General features: G+C 43.7%; 1 protein-coding gene across 1 annotated transcript in view; it reads left to right on the top strand.

Moving 5' to 3' along the window:
- Nucleotides 1-13,819, top strand: part of MYH15 (myosin heavy chain 15) — an 84,695-nt gene that overhangs the window by 37,494 nt on the left and 33,382 nt on the right. The window contains exons 22-27 of the mRNA XM_028726718.2: nt 1,750-1,886; nt 5,033-5,288; nt 10,278-10,520; nt 11,278-11,454; nt 12,071-12,216; nt 13,215-13,305. Of these exons, the coding sequence (XP_028582551.2) occupies nt 1,750-1,886; nt 5,033-5,288; nt 10,278-10,520; nt 11,278-11,454; nt 12,071-12,216; nt 13,215-13,305 (1,050 nt within the window). The remainder of the gene's footprint in view (nt 1-1,749; nt 1,887-5,032; nt 5,289-10,277; nt 10,521-11,277; nt 11,455-12,070; nt 12,217-13,214; nt 13,306-13,819) is intronic.

The following is a 13,819-nucleotide window of genomic DNA, read 5'->3' as shown; positions in this document are numbered from 1 at the left end:
TTATACGATTGGCCGTAGTGAGAAATGGGATGTTGCACCAGGTGGGCCTCTGGCCTGATCCAGTCAGTGGTGGACTTTGGGCTCTCAAATTTCATCAGTGCCCTGTGCAACACTAAAATTTGGTGCCCCCTGCCTCTCACATTCTGTTCTACGGCAATGTTGTGTGACCCCCTGCAGTCCAACACCGGGGGGGGGGGCCCCTGCAGCTCACACCAATTATGCTACCCTAAAACTGCCTCTGGATCCAGCAGGTCTCTTCTCATGCTAAAATCTCTAGCACTGTTCAGAAAACCGATGTGAAGAAATAAGGGAAACACCTTTTCTAGCACTTCAGATTAAATGGCCAGAATAAATGCACCCCATAATGTTGAATGTCAGATCAAATTATAAAACAGGAAGGAAGTAGATCAGAAATACCACCAATTGTCTACCACCCAAGGATATATAATTCACAGCTCTGATTGTACCTGTAATGTTTCAATTGCCATTCATCATTACTAATAGCTAGATTTTTCAAAGGAATTGATGTAAAAGAATAGAACTAATTGCCACTTTTATGAATAATATTTTTTTAAAACCTTGCCAAGGGTAGAGACATACCCCCTGGCTTTCAAACATCCAGATATGTCTTTATTCTTTTTCTTTGACTTTTTAAAAATATGGCATGCTTTTTGCAAGGTAAAGTATTGTAATATAGGGTAGATATAGGATAGTCTGTCGCTATTTTCAACTGCATACTGGTAAGTTCAGGATGCACAATTATAGTTGATTGGGAAGCCTTGTGCAACAAATCTGCTCTCGCCCCTCCCCCCCCCCCAAAAAAAACACCAACCCCAGACTTTTTGCAATAAGGAAAAGGGTGGTATAATTCACTGGAAAGAGTGGGAAAACAGTTTGATGCAACCTCATCTGATCTCCTGGTAAACTAAACAGAATGGATGCTCATTAAATAGCCACTGCTGTCCAATCTCTCTGCAAACACATCAGGATGAGCGTTCAGTAAACAGGTCATCTGGAAGCATTTACAAAATAACATGCATAGAGCTGTATAATTTTTTGATGCAATCCTTTTTATATATATATATAATTTTTTATAAGTTTTTTTAACATATCATTTTCAACAGTAATGAAACATACTTTTACATCTTATTTCAATTTTTGACTTCCATCAATCCTGTCTGAAAATTTTCCAATCTAATCTCTCAGTATGCATTTCTTATCTTCCCTATTACATTTCAAACTCATAGCCAATATCTCTATCTTTTTCTACTTTGTAACGCTTTGTATATTTCTCCTTACAAAACTTCTTGTAGTCCTACTAGCGTAATTTGTTGATTACAGTTGCTCTTCAAATAATTCATATACTTCTTCCAATCTTCTGTAAATCTCTGGTCCCGCAGGTTTCGAATCCTGCCTGTCATTTTGTCCAATTCTGCAGAAATTTATGATGCAGTCCTAGCCATGTCTGCACAGAACTAAGTGCTACATATTACCAGGAAAGGGGTCAGTGGGTAGGACTGGAGCTTTGAGCTGTTTTGAGGAGCAACAGAGCACACAGGACACTACAATGTCACTTCACCTTCCCTTGGTACAAGATTTTACACTATTCAAAACCAGCCAGTATAAGTTGTGTCATTAGTAATCTGACCCAGTTAGCACTGTTGTTTTGGAAATCTAAGATTGAATTGGACCATATTACATGCCAAGGGTTTGTTGAATTTGTAAGTCTTAGGTTCATGTACCTTTCAGGTCTTCTTTAAGGCTGGTCTTCTGGGACATTTGGAAGAAATGAGGGATGAGAGATTAGCCAAGATTTTAACACTAATTCAAGCAAGAGCCCGAGGCAGATTGATGCGCATTGAGTTCCAGAAGATCGTAGAGCGAAGGTATTTATGTATGGACTGCTTATGTCATAGTAAAGGTAAAGGTAAAGGACCCCTGAAAGTTAAGTCCAGTCGCAAACAACTCTGGGGTTGCGGCGCTCATCTCGCTTTACTGGCCAAGGGAGCCGGCGTTTGTCTGCAGACAGTTTTTCTGGGTCATGTGGCCAGCATGACTAAGCCGCTTCTGGCGAAACCAGAGCAGCGCACGGAAACGCCATTTACCTTCCCGCTGGAGCGGTACCTATTTATCTATTTGCACTTTGACGTGCTTTCGAACTGCTAGGTTGGCAGGAGCTGAGACCAAGCAACAGGAGCTCACCCTGTCCTTAAAAATTTGGATTGGACATTTTCAAGAATGCTACAATGATTATCTGTCCAAATTTGGGCCCCGTAAAGTATCTGCGCCAAAGATTTGGCTTGAAAAACTTCTAGAGCTGCTGGGATGTATTTGCTGCCCCGTCATGGGGCTCACCCCATCATGGGGATTGGAACCGCCGACCTTCCGATCGGCAAGCCCTAGGCTCAGTGGTTTAGACCACAGCACTATCCACGTTTCCCATAGTAGACAGTTATATATTTGGACACCAAATCATAATATTTTCTATAATTGATAATGCCTTTCCAAGTTCTTCCTTAAGATTGGGGAATATTTAAGTGATGAAACACTAGATGTTTGCTGGGAAGGGACTATGTCCTTGTAGCATACCGTATTTTTCGCACTATAGGACGCACTTTTTCCCCTCCAAAAATGAAGGGGAAATGTGTGTGCGTCCTATGGTGCGAATGCAGGCTTTTGCTGAAGCCTGGAGAGCGAGAGGGGTCCGTGCGCACCGACCCCTCTCGCTCTCCAGGCTTCAGGAAGCTATCCCAAGTCTTGCAAGCCCGGCGGGATGTCCCGCGGGCTCGCAAGGCTTGCGGGCAGCAGCCTGCACCCAAAAGCTGGGGACAGCGGGGAGGCGCAGAGCCGCCACCCCGCTATTCCCCGACCTGATCTGGAGGCTGGCGGGGGGAGAAGCAAGCCTGCTTCTCCCCCCCCCCAGCCCCACAAGCTCGGGGGATAGGGGGATGGCGAAGCGCCGCCATCCCGCTATTCCCCGACCTGATCTGGAGGCTGGGGGTGGGAGGAGCAAGCCTGCTTCTCCCCCCCCCCCAGCCCCACAACCTCCAGATCAGGTCGGGGAATAGCGGGATGGCGGCGCTCCGCCATCCCGCTATTCCCCGACCTGATCTGGAGGCTGGGGGTGGGAGGAGCAAGCCTGCTTCTCCCCCCCCCCAGCCCCACAACCTCCAGATCAGGTCGGGGAATAGCGGGATGGCGGCGCTCCGCCATCCCGCTATTCCCCGACCTGATCTGGAGGCTGGGGGTGGGAGAAGCAAGCCTGCTTCTCCCCCCCCCCCCCAGCCCCACAACCTCCAGATCAGGTCGTGGAATAGCGGGATGGCGGCGCTCCGCCATCCCGCTATTCCCCGACCTGATCTGGAGGCTGGGGGTGGGAGAAGCAAGCCTGCTTCTCCCCCCCCCCACCAGCCCCACAACCTCCAGGCTTCAGGAGAGCCCCACCGCCAGCCCCACAAGCTCGGGGGACAGCGGGAGAGGCGCAGCGCGCCCTTCCCGCTGTCCCCCGACTTGGCTAGAAGGCTGGCGGGGGGAGAAGCCTGCTCCTCCCCGTTGCCAGCCCCGCAAACTCGGGGGACAGCGGGAGAGGCGCAGCGCGCCTTTCCCGCTGTCCCCCGACTTGTCTAGAAGGCTGGCGGGGGGAGAAGCCTGCTCCTCCCCGTCGCCAGCCCCGCAAACTCGGGAGACAGCGGCAGGGGCGCAGCGCGCCCTTCCCGCTGTCCCCCGACTTGGTTAGAAGGCTGGCCCAGCCCCGCAAACTCGGGGGACAGCAGGAGAGGCGCAGCGCGCCATCCCGCTGTCTCCCGACATGGTTTGGAGGCTGGCGGAAGGCTTCCTCCTCCCCCAGCCCCGCAAGCTCCCAGAGCGATGCCAAAGCTGCGCGCAGCTTCGGCATGGCTCTGGGTCCCGTTCTGGGGGAGGGGGAAGCTCGGGCTTCCCCGCCCCAGCCCCGCGCCTGGCGGGGGGGGGGGAATAAATTTTTTTGCCTTTATTTCCCCCCCCCCCCAAATCTAGGTGCGTCCTATGGACCGGTGCGTCCAATAGTCCGAAAAATACGGTAAGTGGTACTTTGAGGAAAAACTCTGACAAGGCTTTTGGATGTTATAATGATGTGAAGAGAAAAGGAAATGCGAGTGTTTTATGCTTCCTGATTCTTCACATGCACATTTCTCTAGAAATTGATCTTCTGGCATAACCCTCAGAAGGGAGATGGGGAAGTGTGGGGGCAGATTTTGCCTTTCCTTACATGGCGGGATGAAAAGGATTTTGCACAGATGGAGAAGAACAAAGCATTAGACACTTGCCAGTCCTGTTCCATTTATCTCCTGTCTTTCTCACCTTGAAGGACAAGGCAACTCATAATATGATAAATATTGATTAAAGGAGAATACAGGTAGCTTGCTAACCAACAACAATTATTATTATGACTGATGCTGTTTCAGATCCAGGAGACGAAATAAGTAACCATGCAGTCATTGCTAAAAATGAAAAAAGGTAGAAAAAAACCAGACAGTTCCAGCATGGGCTAGACCAACTATAAATGAGAACCATGAAAATATTTTCAAAAATTGTAAGATTTAGTAAGGTCTCATCCACAGCATACATCTAATGTACTCTTATGCCACTTTAACAGTCATGGAAATTCTAGGAACTGTAGTTGTTAAGTATGCTGGAAATTGTAGCTCTGTGAGTTTGGCACCCTTAACAAGCTAGAGGTCTCAGGATTCTCCATGACTGCTAAAGTATAAATAAAGGGGTATAAATATATTATTATTATTATTATTATTATTATTATTATTATTATTATTATTATTATTATTATTATTTATAATCGTGCTTTATATGTATTGGGTGGATATAACCTAATAGGAAACAAATGAGTAATAAGTGTGTACTTGTTGGGAAAAAATAAAAATAACAATAAAAAATGGTATGGTGATGTGGGGAAGTCAAAGGACCATAGATAAATTTGCCCCATTTCAGAGATCCTATGAAGCATGCTCAGGGGAGTGTCTTATTCTTCTTAAACCAGGGATGCCCTGCTTGTGATCCAGTGGAATATCCGAGCTTTTATGGTTGTGAAAAACTGGCCTTGGATGAAGCTTTTCTTTAAGATCAAGCCTCTGCTGAAATCTGCAGAAACTGAAAAAGAAATGGCCAACATGAAAGAAGAGTTCCTGAAATTAAAGGAGGCCCTGGAAAAATCTGAAGCCAGGAGGAAGGAGCTTGAAGAAAAGCAGGTATCTCTGGTGCAGGAGAAGAATGACCTGCTTCTTCAGCTGCAGGCAGTAAGTGGACCAAAATTATTTTGTTGTTGGAATATAGACCCATTTGGGGGCAGCAGCATCAGACGCAAAGTGCGAGCCTCACTTTAAAACTGGAAAATCACACTTTTTTTTAAAAAAACAACGTGGTGAATACAATTCATATAACATTTTATTGCATGGCACTTGCTATGAATCATAAAGTGGAATGAATAGTGAAACAGAGCTCTAAAGACGTAGCCCGAGCAATTATTAATATGCTGCTCCGTATCTAGTAAAAATAGAATCTACAGGCACTCGTGTTGTTTACAAGAACTGGCTCTGACTGAGAACAGATTGCCAAACATTTCCGCATTTGGGGGGGGGGGAGGATGGAACAGAGAAGATAACTCAAACCTTTCCAGATATGCCAAGGGGAAAACAAACACTTTCTGTTTGATTTGACTCGTTTGCTGGTGGCCCGGGGCTGTGGTCCGCATGCTGTAGGTGATGATGGCTCCAGTAGAAATCAAGGGAGGGGTTGCCAACAGGTAACCTCAGACTGAATCTTAAATAGAAATATTACACAGTTTGGGAGGCTATCTCTGCCCCCAGGTTATTACAAATTTATTTGGGATGCCTTGTAGCAAGGAATTCATAGATGAAATGAATAAATAATGGAAGCTTTTTTAGTTCAAAGGGGCTTGCCTGTTTTCAAGACTGTGGTTCTGCTAGGTCTTCTGGGCTGGAGGCATCAGAGTCATAGGATGACAAAAGGTCCTCTTCAGGCGTTGACAGAATGGACTCCTCCTCTGCTGGAACTTCCAGAGCAGTGGGGACTTCCAAGGTTGGCTCAGAGGGCAATTTCCCTCCAAGGACCCTTTGTTCCCCGATGAGGTGTCAAATCAGAAGGTTATAACAAGTAGGCAGAATATCACCCCATAATGTTAACAGCAGCAGCACCAGCAGCACCATACTGAATTCACTAGGGATAAATAAAGTGTTGCACGCCTCCCAAATCACCAAGCAATGCAAGATTCCAGGGGTTCTGTGCAATAAGGGACAGTGGAGACTGTGGTGTTTTTATGATATATGGTTTCTTTACACAGTATTAACTTACAACATCAACACCCCATAGCTTTCCCTCTAGCCACAGCCTTGAATTTAAGCAGACTTCTGCTTGCTTCTAGTCCAGCTCACACACAACTCTGACTCTTGTGCTTCTCACTACCAACCAGGTGAGGGAGGGGCCCCCACTCATTTGCCCTCTGGCACATAGCCACTTTCTTATGGTAAAAAACCCCCATATTTATGGGCCCTTGGCTGCTTCATTCAACAATAGGATCCTCCATTAGCTGTTAATCCTTGCTGGATCCAGGAATAGAATTGAACATTGCTTTTTAAATACCAAGGAATTAATGCAAGATAGCAAAGGAGCCCCAAATGGATAAAATAAACCTGCACTAGGCACTTTGAAGAGCTCAGGTCAGCTTCCAGATTAAGGATGGCTCCAGCAACATAATCAGGATTCCCAAATGTTAACCTTTAAAAAAACAGTTTGAGTTCCTTCAGATGAACTCTTTATCAATTTCACTTTTTCTGCCCAAAGTGGAGAAGTAGAATTGACATGGAACGCCTTTATCATTCAGCCTGGACACTGAGATCCAGCTCCGAGGGCCTTCTGGCAGTTCCCTCACTGCAAGGAGTGAAGAGGGCCTTCTTGGTGGTGGTGCCCACCCTGTGGAACGCTCTCCCGTCAGTCGTCAAAGAGATAAGCAATTACACAACCTTCCATAGACATCTGAAGGAAGCCCTGTATCAGGAATCTTTCAATGTGTGATGTTCTGTTGTGTTGTATACCTTGTTGGAAGACACCCAGAGTGACTTGGGCAACCCAGCTAGATGGGTGGGGTACAAAAAATAAATTATTATTATTGTTAGAGTTGGTTCACACATTCTACCAGGAGGCATCTTTTTAGAGTAATCAAGTGAGGCAAAATCAAGAGATCACATACATGTGTGAACCAGCCCCAAGTCTAGGTGCGAAGTTAAATTGACCAAGCTTCTTCACAGCACTCCAAATAAAAAAACCCCTAAAACTTAACAAAACGATGGGGCATTGCAGTAGATGTAGACTTGCTGTAATAAAAACCATAATTTTATTTTATTTTATTTTAAAAAGTTGTTATATATATATAATTCCCCAGTGAGACACACACACACACATACGCACGCACGCACGCACACACACACACACACACACACACACACTGGGGAATTATGCCACTTCTCATTGGTGGTGTAACAGGGATTGCTCCATAGGTCCTTGTGACATACAGACAACCATCACATTACGATCTCAATATTTAGGAAAGAATAGCAGTTTTTCTAGTGAATAAATATTGCAATAGGAATGTTGAGAGAATGTGATTTTCTTGCAATAGATGTGCTGTCTTGAAACATAAACTCCAATTCTCCTGCAAAGAAACAAGCAATATGCTTGCATTTATTATATTCAGAGCAATCATACTGGAAAGTCTTTTTAAAACTGTGGACATGTGCAATGAGAGATGTACAAACTACCTAGCAAAACCATGATAATATGTAGAAATTAACAAAGGGCCACTGTCAATCTTTTGATCTACAAAATCTGGAAGAAAGAAGTTCTTTTTATATTACAGTATTGCAGTTCATAATTAAATATTCAGAAAGTTTCTTCCTCACAGTAAAAGACAGGCATTAGGAACATTCATATTCAGTTGTGAGATGTCAGCGTGTATATTTTGTATTAAATTTAGACTTCTCGGGAATCTTTATCTCTAAATAAGTACATTAAAAGAAAATAACAATTGCTTTCCATAATTTGTTCAACTAAGGACTGGCGTCTTAGTTTTGCTTTGCATTAGTTTACATTACTTTACATGCAAATAAAAGAACTGCAATACTTAAAAGGCTTGGATATAAATACTAATGTTTTTCATCTACATTCCAATCAGTTGAGTTGGTTACCATGGCAAACCACTGAAGCAAGGAGATGTTAAACTTGGAGATGGGGCATTTTACATGCAATTTGCAAGCATGCTGTTGAACTAGCAAAGAAATTATTTGAAAAGATGACAAAGAATGCAGATTTTAAATTTTTGAGAGCTTACAGCACATTCCAAACTGAGTGACTGTTTATTATTAGTACACAGAATGTTTTTAACACATAAAGTGGTTTGTAATCACTATCATGTTCATCTTCCTAAATCCCTTGTGGGACACTATTATTTTCATTCAGAAGATGAGGAACTGTGGCTGAAACAGTCAATTGAATTGTTTCCAGATGGCAGCTTATTGTGCAATCAGTGTTACTCATGTACACAAGTCTTTTTCAACATCTACATGACAATGTTGTCATCAGAATGCCATACCTTAATAATAATCAGTTTCCCCCTTACCATAGAAAATCCATAAAAAATAACCCATTATACTATATCTGCAGTCACTACTAGGGTGTAAACTCGATTGCGTGTTTTCTGTGGTGAGAAGTTTGTCACATGGGTGGTGACATTTCAGTCAGTGGTATCTAATTCAAACCCCTACTGCCATTTGCTCCTCACCTGTGAACCACCTAGCTATGTTGTTTGCGACAACCCACACAGTCTGAGTGTGCTTATTTCCCCTAATTGCTGCATGCTGAAGGCACTTTCAGATTTCAGCAACCAAGCCAGAAGGAGCTCTTCTCTCAAGATCGCCACACAGAACGTGTGGGATTCTGTCGGAGACTGTAATTGCAATGGTCTTAAAAATATTATTATTTAAATAATGCAGAGGTCTTACATGAGATTATTCTAGTGTCAGTCTTAGCTAAAGACTTAGCTAAAAATAAAATAGCCCTCTAGCACAAAACATCAATATTAACAAAACAAATGGAAATGGGTATTGCCCCTCCACCCAAAGGGCAACTTTCCATTTTGCCTGTTGTGAAACATGATGACTAAGGCTGATAACATTTGCTCTTGTAGACTTCATTCTTCATGTAGAAATATTTGCATGTGTAGGCAGTACAGAAGGGTGGGGGAAGTAGTGGAGTGCAAGGGAAGAGCGACTGAGGGAAGGGACAGCAAACAAACATCCAGATAAATTCCATCCAGCTCTGCCCACTGGTCTGGATGGCAAGTGGCGAAATAGCAGTGAATAGCTATGACTGAAAAATAGGAATGTGTGGAAGCAAATGCACACAGTGGAAAATTAGATCCAAATGGCCGATTGGCAAGCCAAGGCCCCCAACTGGAAGCATCCCCTATGTCACTAATATTATTCATTCATGTCTATGCATATGCAGAGATGTTGTTGCTGTTATTTAAAGCAGGCCTTTTTCACCAGGAGGAACGTCTTGCCTCAGAAGGCTTGCTTAGCAATCCTTTGGCTTTTTCAGGGGGTTAGGGAAAACAATTATGTTCAGAAGAACCTTTCTGTCACCTGCAGGGTTGATAGAGGAAGTGATATGGGTCCTATCTTGGCCCAACATCTCTTATTTTGCTGCATAGCAGAGATGGGGAATCTGTGGCTCTTTACAAGTTATGGGACTGTAGCTCCCATCATGCCAGACCACTGGACATGCTGACTGGGTCTGATGGGAACTGTAGCCTAACAACATCTGGATTGCCACAGATGTAATCCCGCTGTATAGTCTCTGCTCAGCTGTTACATTATCTTCCAATGGTGTGTTTCATTGTTAACCTTTACCAAGAGGACTCATAATGGGTACATTTGGTGAGGGGGCAGAAATGAATACCAGTCATTCAGGCCTGTTATCTATCTACAGGGTTATGAAGGCGCCCAGAATTAATGCGCTGAACAATTAATGTCAATTATCTCCCAAGCTGTTCATATCTGATTGTTCGTCTGTGCGTGAGATTGATATATCAATCTCGCAATGTGTGAGAGCACACGCATCCTCAAGAGAGAAAAAAATTCGTGGATGAGAAGCCGTTTGCTACATAAGTTTTCTCCCTAGCCACTAACGCAGTCCCTTGCAAATCCTGACAGGAGCAAGACACCCTGGCAGATGCAGAAGAACGATGTGACTTGCTGATTAAATCTAAGATCCAGCTGGAGGCCAAAGTCAAAGAGCTGACTGAGCGGGTGGAAGATGAAGAGGAGATGAACTCTGAGCTGACATCCAAGAAGAGGAAGCTGGAAGATGAATGCTCTGAGCTGAAGAAGGACATTGATGACCTTGAAATAACACTGGCAAAAGTGGAGAAAGAAAAACATGCCACTGAAAATAAGGTAGCTTTAATACCTGGCCATTAAAAACAAAAATCCACCCTCAGAGCTGCTTTATGGCAGTAATCAATATGCAAGTCTATAATTTTCCAAAACCCCTGGCTGGGAAAAGATCTGGCTACATGCTCCGCCCGTACTATGTCAGACTAATAAGAAGACAGCTATGTTTTTGCCCATGAGGACTGTCTAGCGATTCTTTGAAAGTACCTATAAAGACTGATGCAATTTATGAACCAGGACATCTGTGATCTTGCTATCAGCAACCTTCTGCCTGGTCTATTTAATATATTTTTACTTTGTCTTTCTCTCACAATGGAACTCAAGACAGTGTACATGTGGTTCCCAGGAGATCTCCTTTTAGGCAGTAACAAGACCCGGACCTGCTTACCTTTTCCAAGGTGGCTACATCATGTCCCTTAGACTAGAAAGTTGTTGTGCAAGTTGTTTCTGGCCCTATATTTGGTGCCCGGATTTTCATGTTTTGAGAACTGGGAATTGAACAGTACCACATTAGACACCTGATGTATGCTCCTTGCTTTCTTTGCTTCCCCACCTGATATCTGGAATTCAGTTCACATGACCAGATAATCCAAGAAAGCCGAGCATCACTTGCATGGATGAAAAATTATTTGTGGGAATCAGTCCCACATTCATACATAGCACTTGGTCCACTTCAACCGCAGCGCGGGCAGGGAAGAGAAACCTTTGAGCTAAGATTGCTTTGCAAAAACTTCTGACCTGTGTCTTCCTTCCCCAACAGGTTAAGAATCTGACAGAAGAAATGGCAGCACTTGATGAGACCATCAGCAAGCTGACGAAGGAAAAGAAGTCATTGCAGGAAGCTCACCAGCAGGCCTTGGATGACCTGCAAGCAGAAGAGGACAAAGTCAACACGCTGAGCAAGGCTAAAGTGAAACTGGAGCAGCAAGTGGATGATGTATGTTTGCGCTGCTGTTCGTTCACCTAGGTTGTTTGGGGGTCGGGGTTAGACATTCAAGTGGCTTTGATTGTCCCGTTATAAATGTTGGACCTATTATTGAAATAGGTGACAATGAAAGTCGATCTGTTGTTCAGTTTCTGAATGGAAGATAAAGGCAAGGAATTCATTTGCATTCCAAGTTTCACATAGAGATGCAGTGGTGGGGCCATAGCTCAGTGGTAGAGCACACCAAAGTATAATCCCTGGGTCTCCAGGTAGAGCTGGAAAAAGACTCCTGTCTGGAGCTCTGGAGAGTCACCAACAGACTCAGTCAGTGTTGACAGTTTGGAGCTAGATAGATCAGTGGTGTGACTCAGTATGGTATCTTCATATGTTCCTATGAATGGTGGGGAGTGGGAGGTAGTTCCACACCCCTTTCTAGTATTTTGTTCAGCATGTTCCTTATGGGGAAAGAGGGAAGTCTACATACATCAATAAAAAGAGGATTCGGTTTCTCTAAACTTCAGTCCGGCTTACAATACCTGAAGATGCTGCCAAATGTCTGTGGTCTGCCAAGAACTTGAAAAGTTGAGTGGCTATTTTCTCCTGTATCTGTCCCTTTTCATTTCTGTAGCTCGAGGGCTCTCTTGAACAAGAAAAGAAAGTGAGGATGGATCTGGAAAGAGCCAAACGCAAACTGGAGGGTGACTTGAAGCTGACTCAAGAAAGTGTCATGGACTTGGAAAATGATAAGCTGCAGTTGGACGAAAAGTTAAAGAAGTAAGGTGGTGTTAGATTTCTTAGTGGCAGAGGCTGTTTTTATACTGTAAAACTTTCACTGCCCTATGGTGCTTTGTACTCTGTGTAAAACGCAAGAAGTGAGTAACAATAATATCTTGCAGTGCCACTATATTTTCAGTCCCTGGAAAGCAGCCAAAAACAGGAGGTTTGTTTAGTCCCTGGTGAGTTGCCATATGTGACTGGTGGGTGTGTTTAGCTTGATGGGTCAAAGGTTCTGTAGGCCTGCTATACACACACACACACACACACACACCACACAACTAGAAATAGGGTTGCCTAGTGAGACAGTTCCATAAAACAGTAACAGCATAGAAAATAGAAAGGTAGACCAAATTTGCTACCTCCAAGTGGAGGGCAGCCAGCCAGATTCAACTCCCCATGCTCCAGTCTGCTTTTCTTCCTTCCATCTGGTATGGTTTTGTGCTCCACATTATAGCAGATTGGGCTTTGGCAGGCAGATCAAAATGTAGTTCACTTAACCAGCTTTTCCCTCCAACAGAGTTCTAACAGGTACCAGATCTCTGTGTTACTTAGATTGCAAATTTGCAGGCAGCAATTTCCTAAGGACCTTGAAACGTAGCAGGAATGAGTCATATTCAGGCATTATAGCTCCTGTATGGAGCATCAGATGGGTAAGGAATGGAGCCAAACTAAGTAGCCAGTCCCCCTTTCGTAGTGTGTGCTGACTGCTAGCCCTGTCCTTGGCATCCTTGCATTCAGCGTGAATGTACAGTGGTGGCTGGTCTTCCATCCAACCTGGAATTCTGTGTGTTTGGGGAGAAGACTTCACATGTGCTGCTGTACACACGAACACTCCTCCCTGCAAGGAGGGTGGAGGGGAGGTTAGTCATGCATGCATGTGTAGAGCAACACCTGAATAGGGCTATATTAATTGTTTGTTCTGAGATGGCATTTCTGCTTAAAAGCAACCAACTAATTACTCCATTGTACTCAACTCCAATCTATTGCATTAATAGGAAAGAATTTGAAATCAGTCAGATGAGCTCCAAGATTGAGGATGAGCAGGCCATAGTGATGCAGCTCCAAAAGAAGATAAAAGAGCTTCAGGTAATTATTCCTGCTCAGTTTCTCTCAGTACTGGATATACTGGACATTGTATTGTAAGAAAGCCTTGGGCTTTGTACAGGTTGTAATCCCATTTGATCTGAATTCCAGGTTATTAGAACTCTTTTAAGGTCACAAGAAAAGCTCTACTGGATCAGATTAGACATCCACCTCTCTCTCCCTTTTTTAATATATCTTTATTAATTTAAAATAAATACATTTATGAAAAACAGACATACATACAAGTAAAACAAATACAAACAAATAAACAAATAACAGAAAAATCAAACAAACCACCACACTATAAGATATAAGAAGATTAATATAATTATCATCATATATACTCCTGGTATTGAGCACAATTATAAAATTTATAGAAAAGAAATTAAAAAATGACTTCCAATTAATCTCACTGTACTTTGTCTATCCATTACTTTATACCGCACAGTTACATATTCCTTGTATAATTTCTTTTTACCTCCCTACAAACCTATATTTATACAATACAGGGATCAGT

This window comes from Podarcis muralis, chromosome 4 (genome assembly GCF_964188315.1).
Source record: "Podarcis muralis chromosome 4, rPodMur119.hap1.1, whole genome shotgun sequence".
Classification (NCBI taxonomy): domain Eukaryota; kingdom Metazoa; phylum Chordata; class Lepidosauria; order Squamata; family Lacertidae; genus Podarcis; species Podarcis muralis.
Note: the sequence above shows the minus strand (reverse complement) of the source record. Positions and strands in the feature narration are given on the sequence as shown.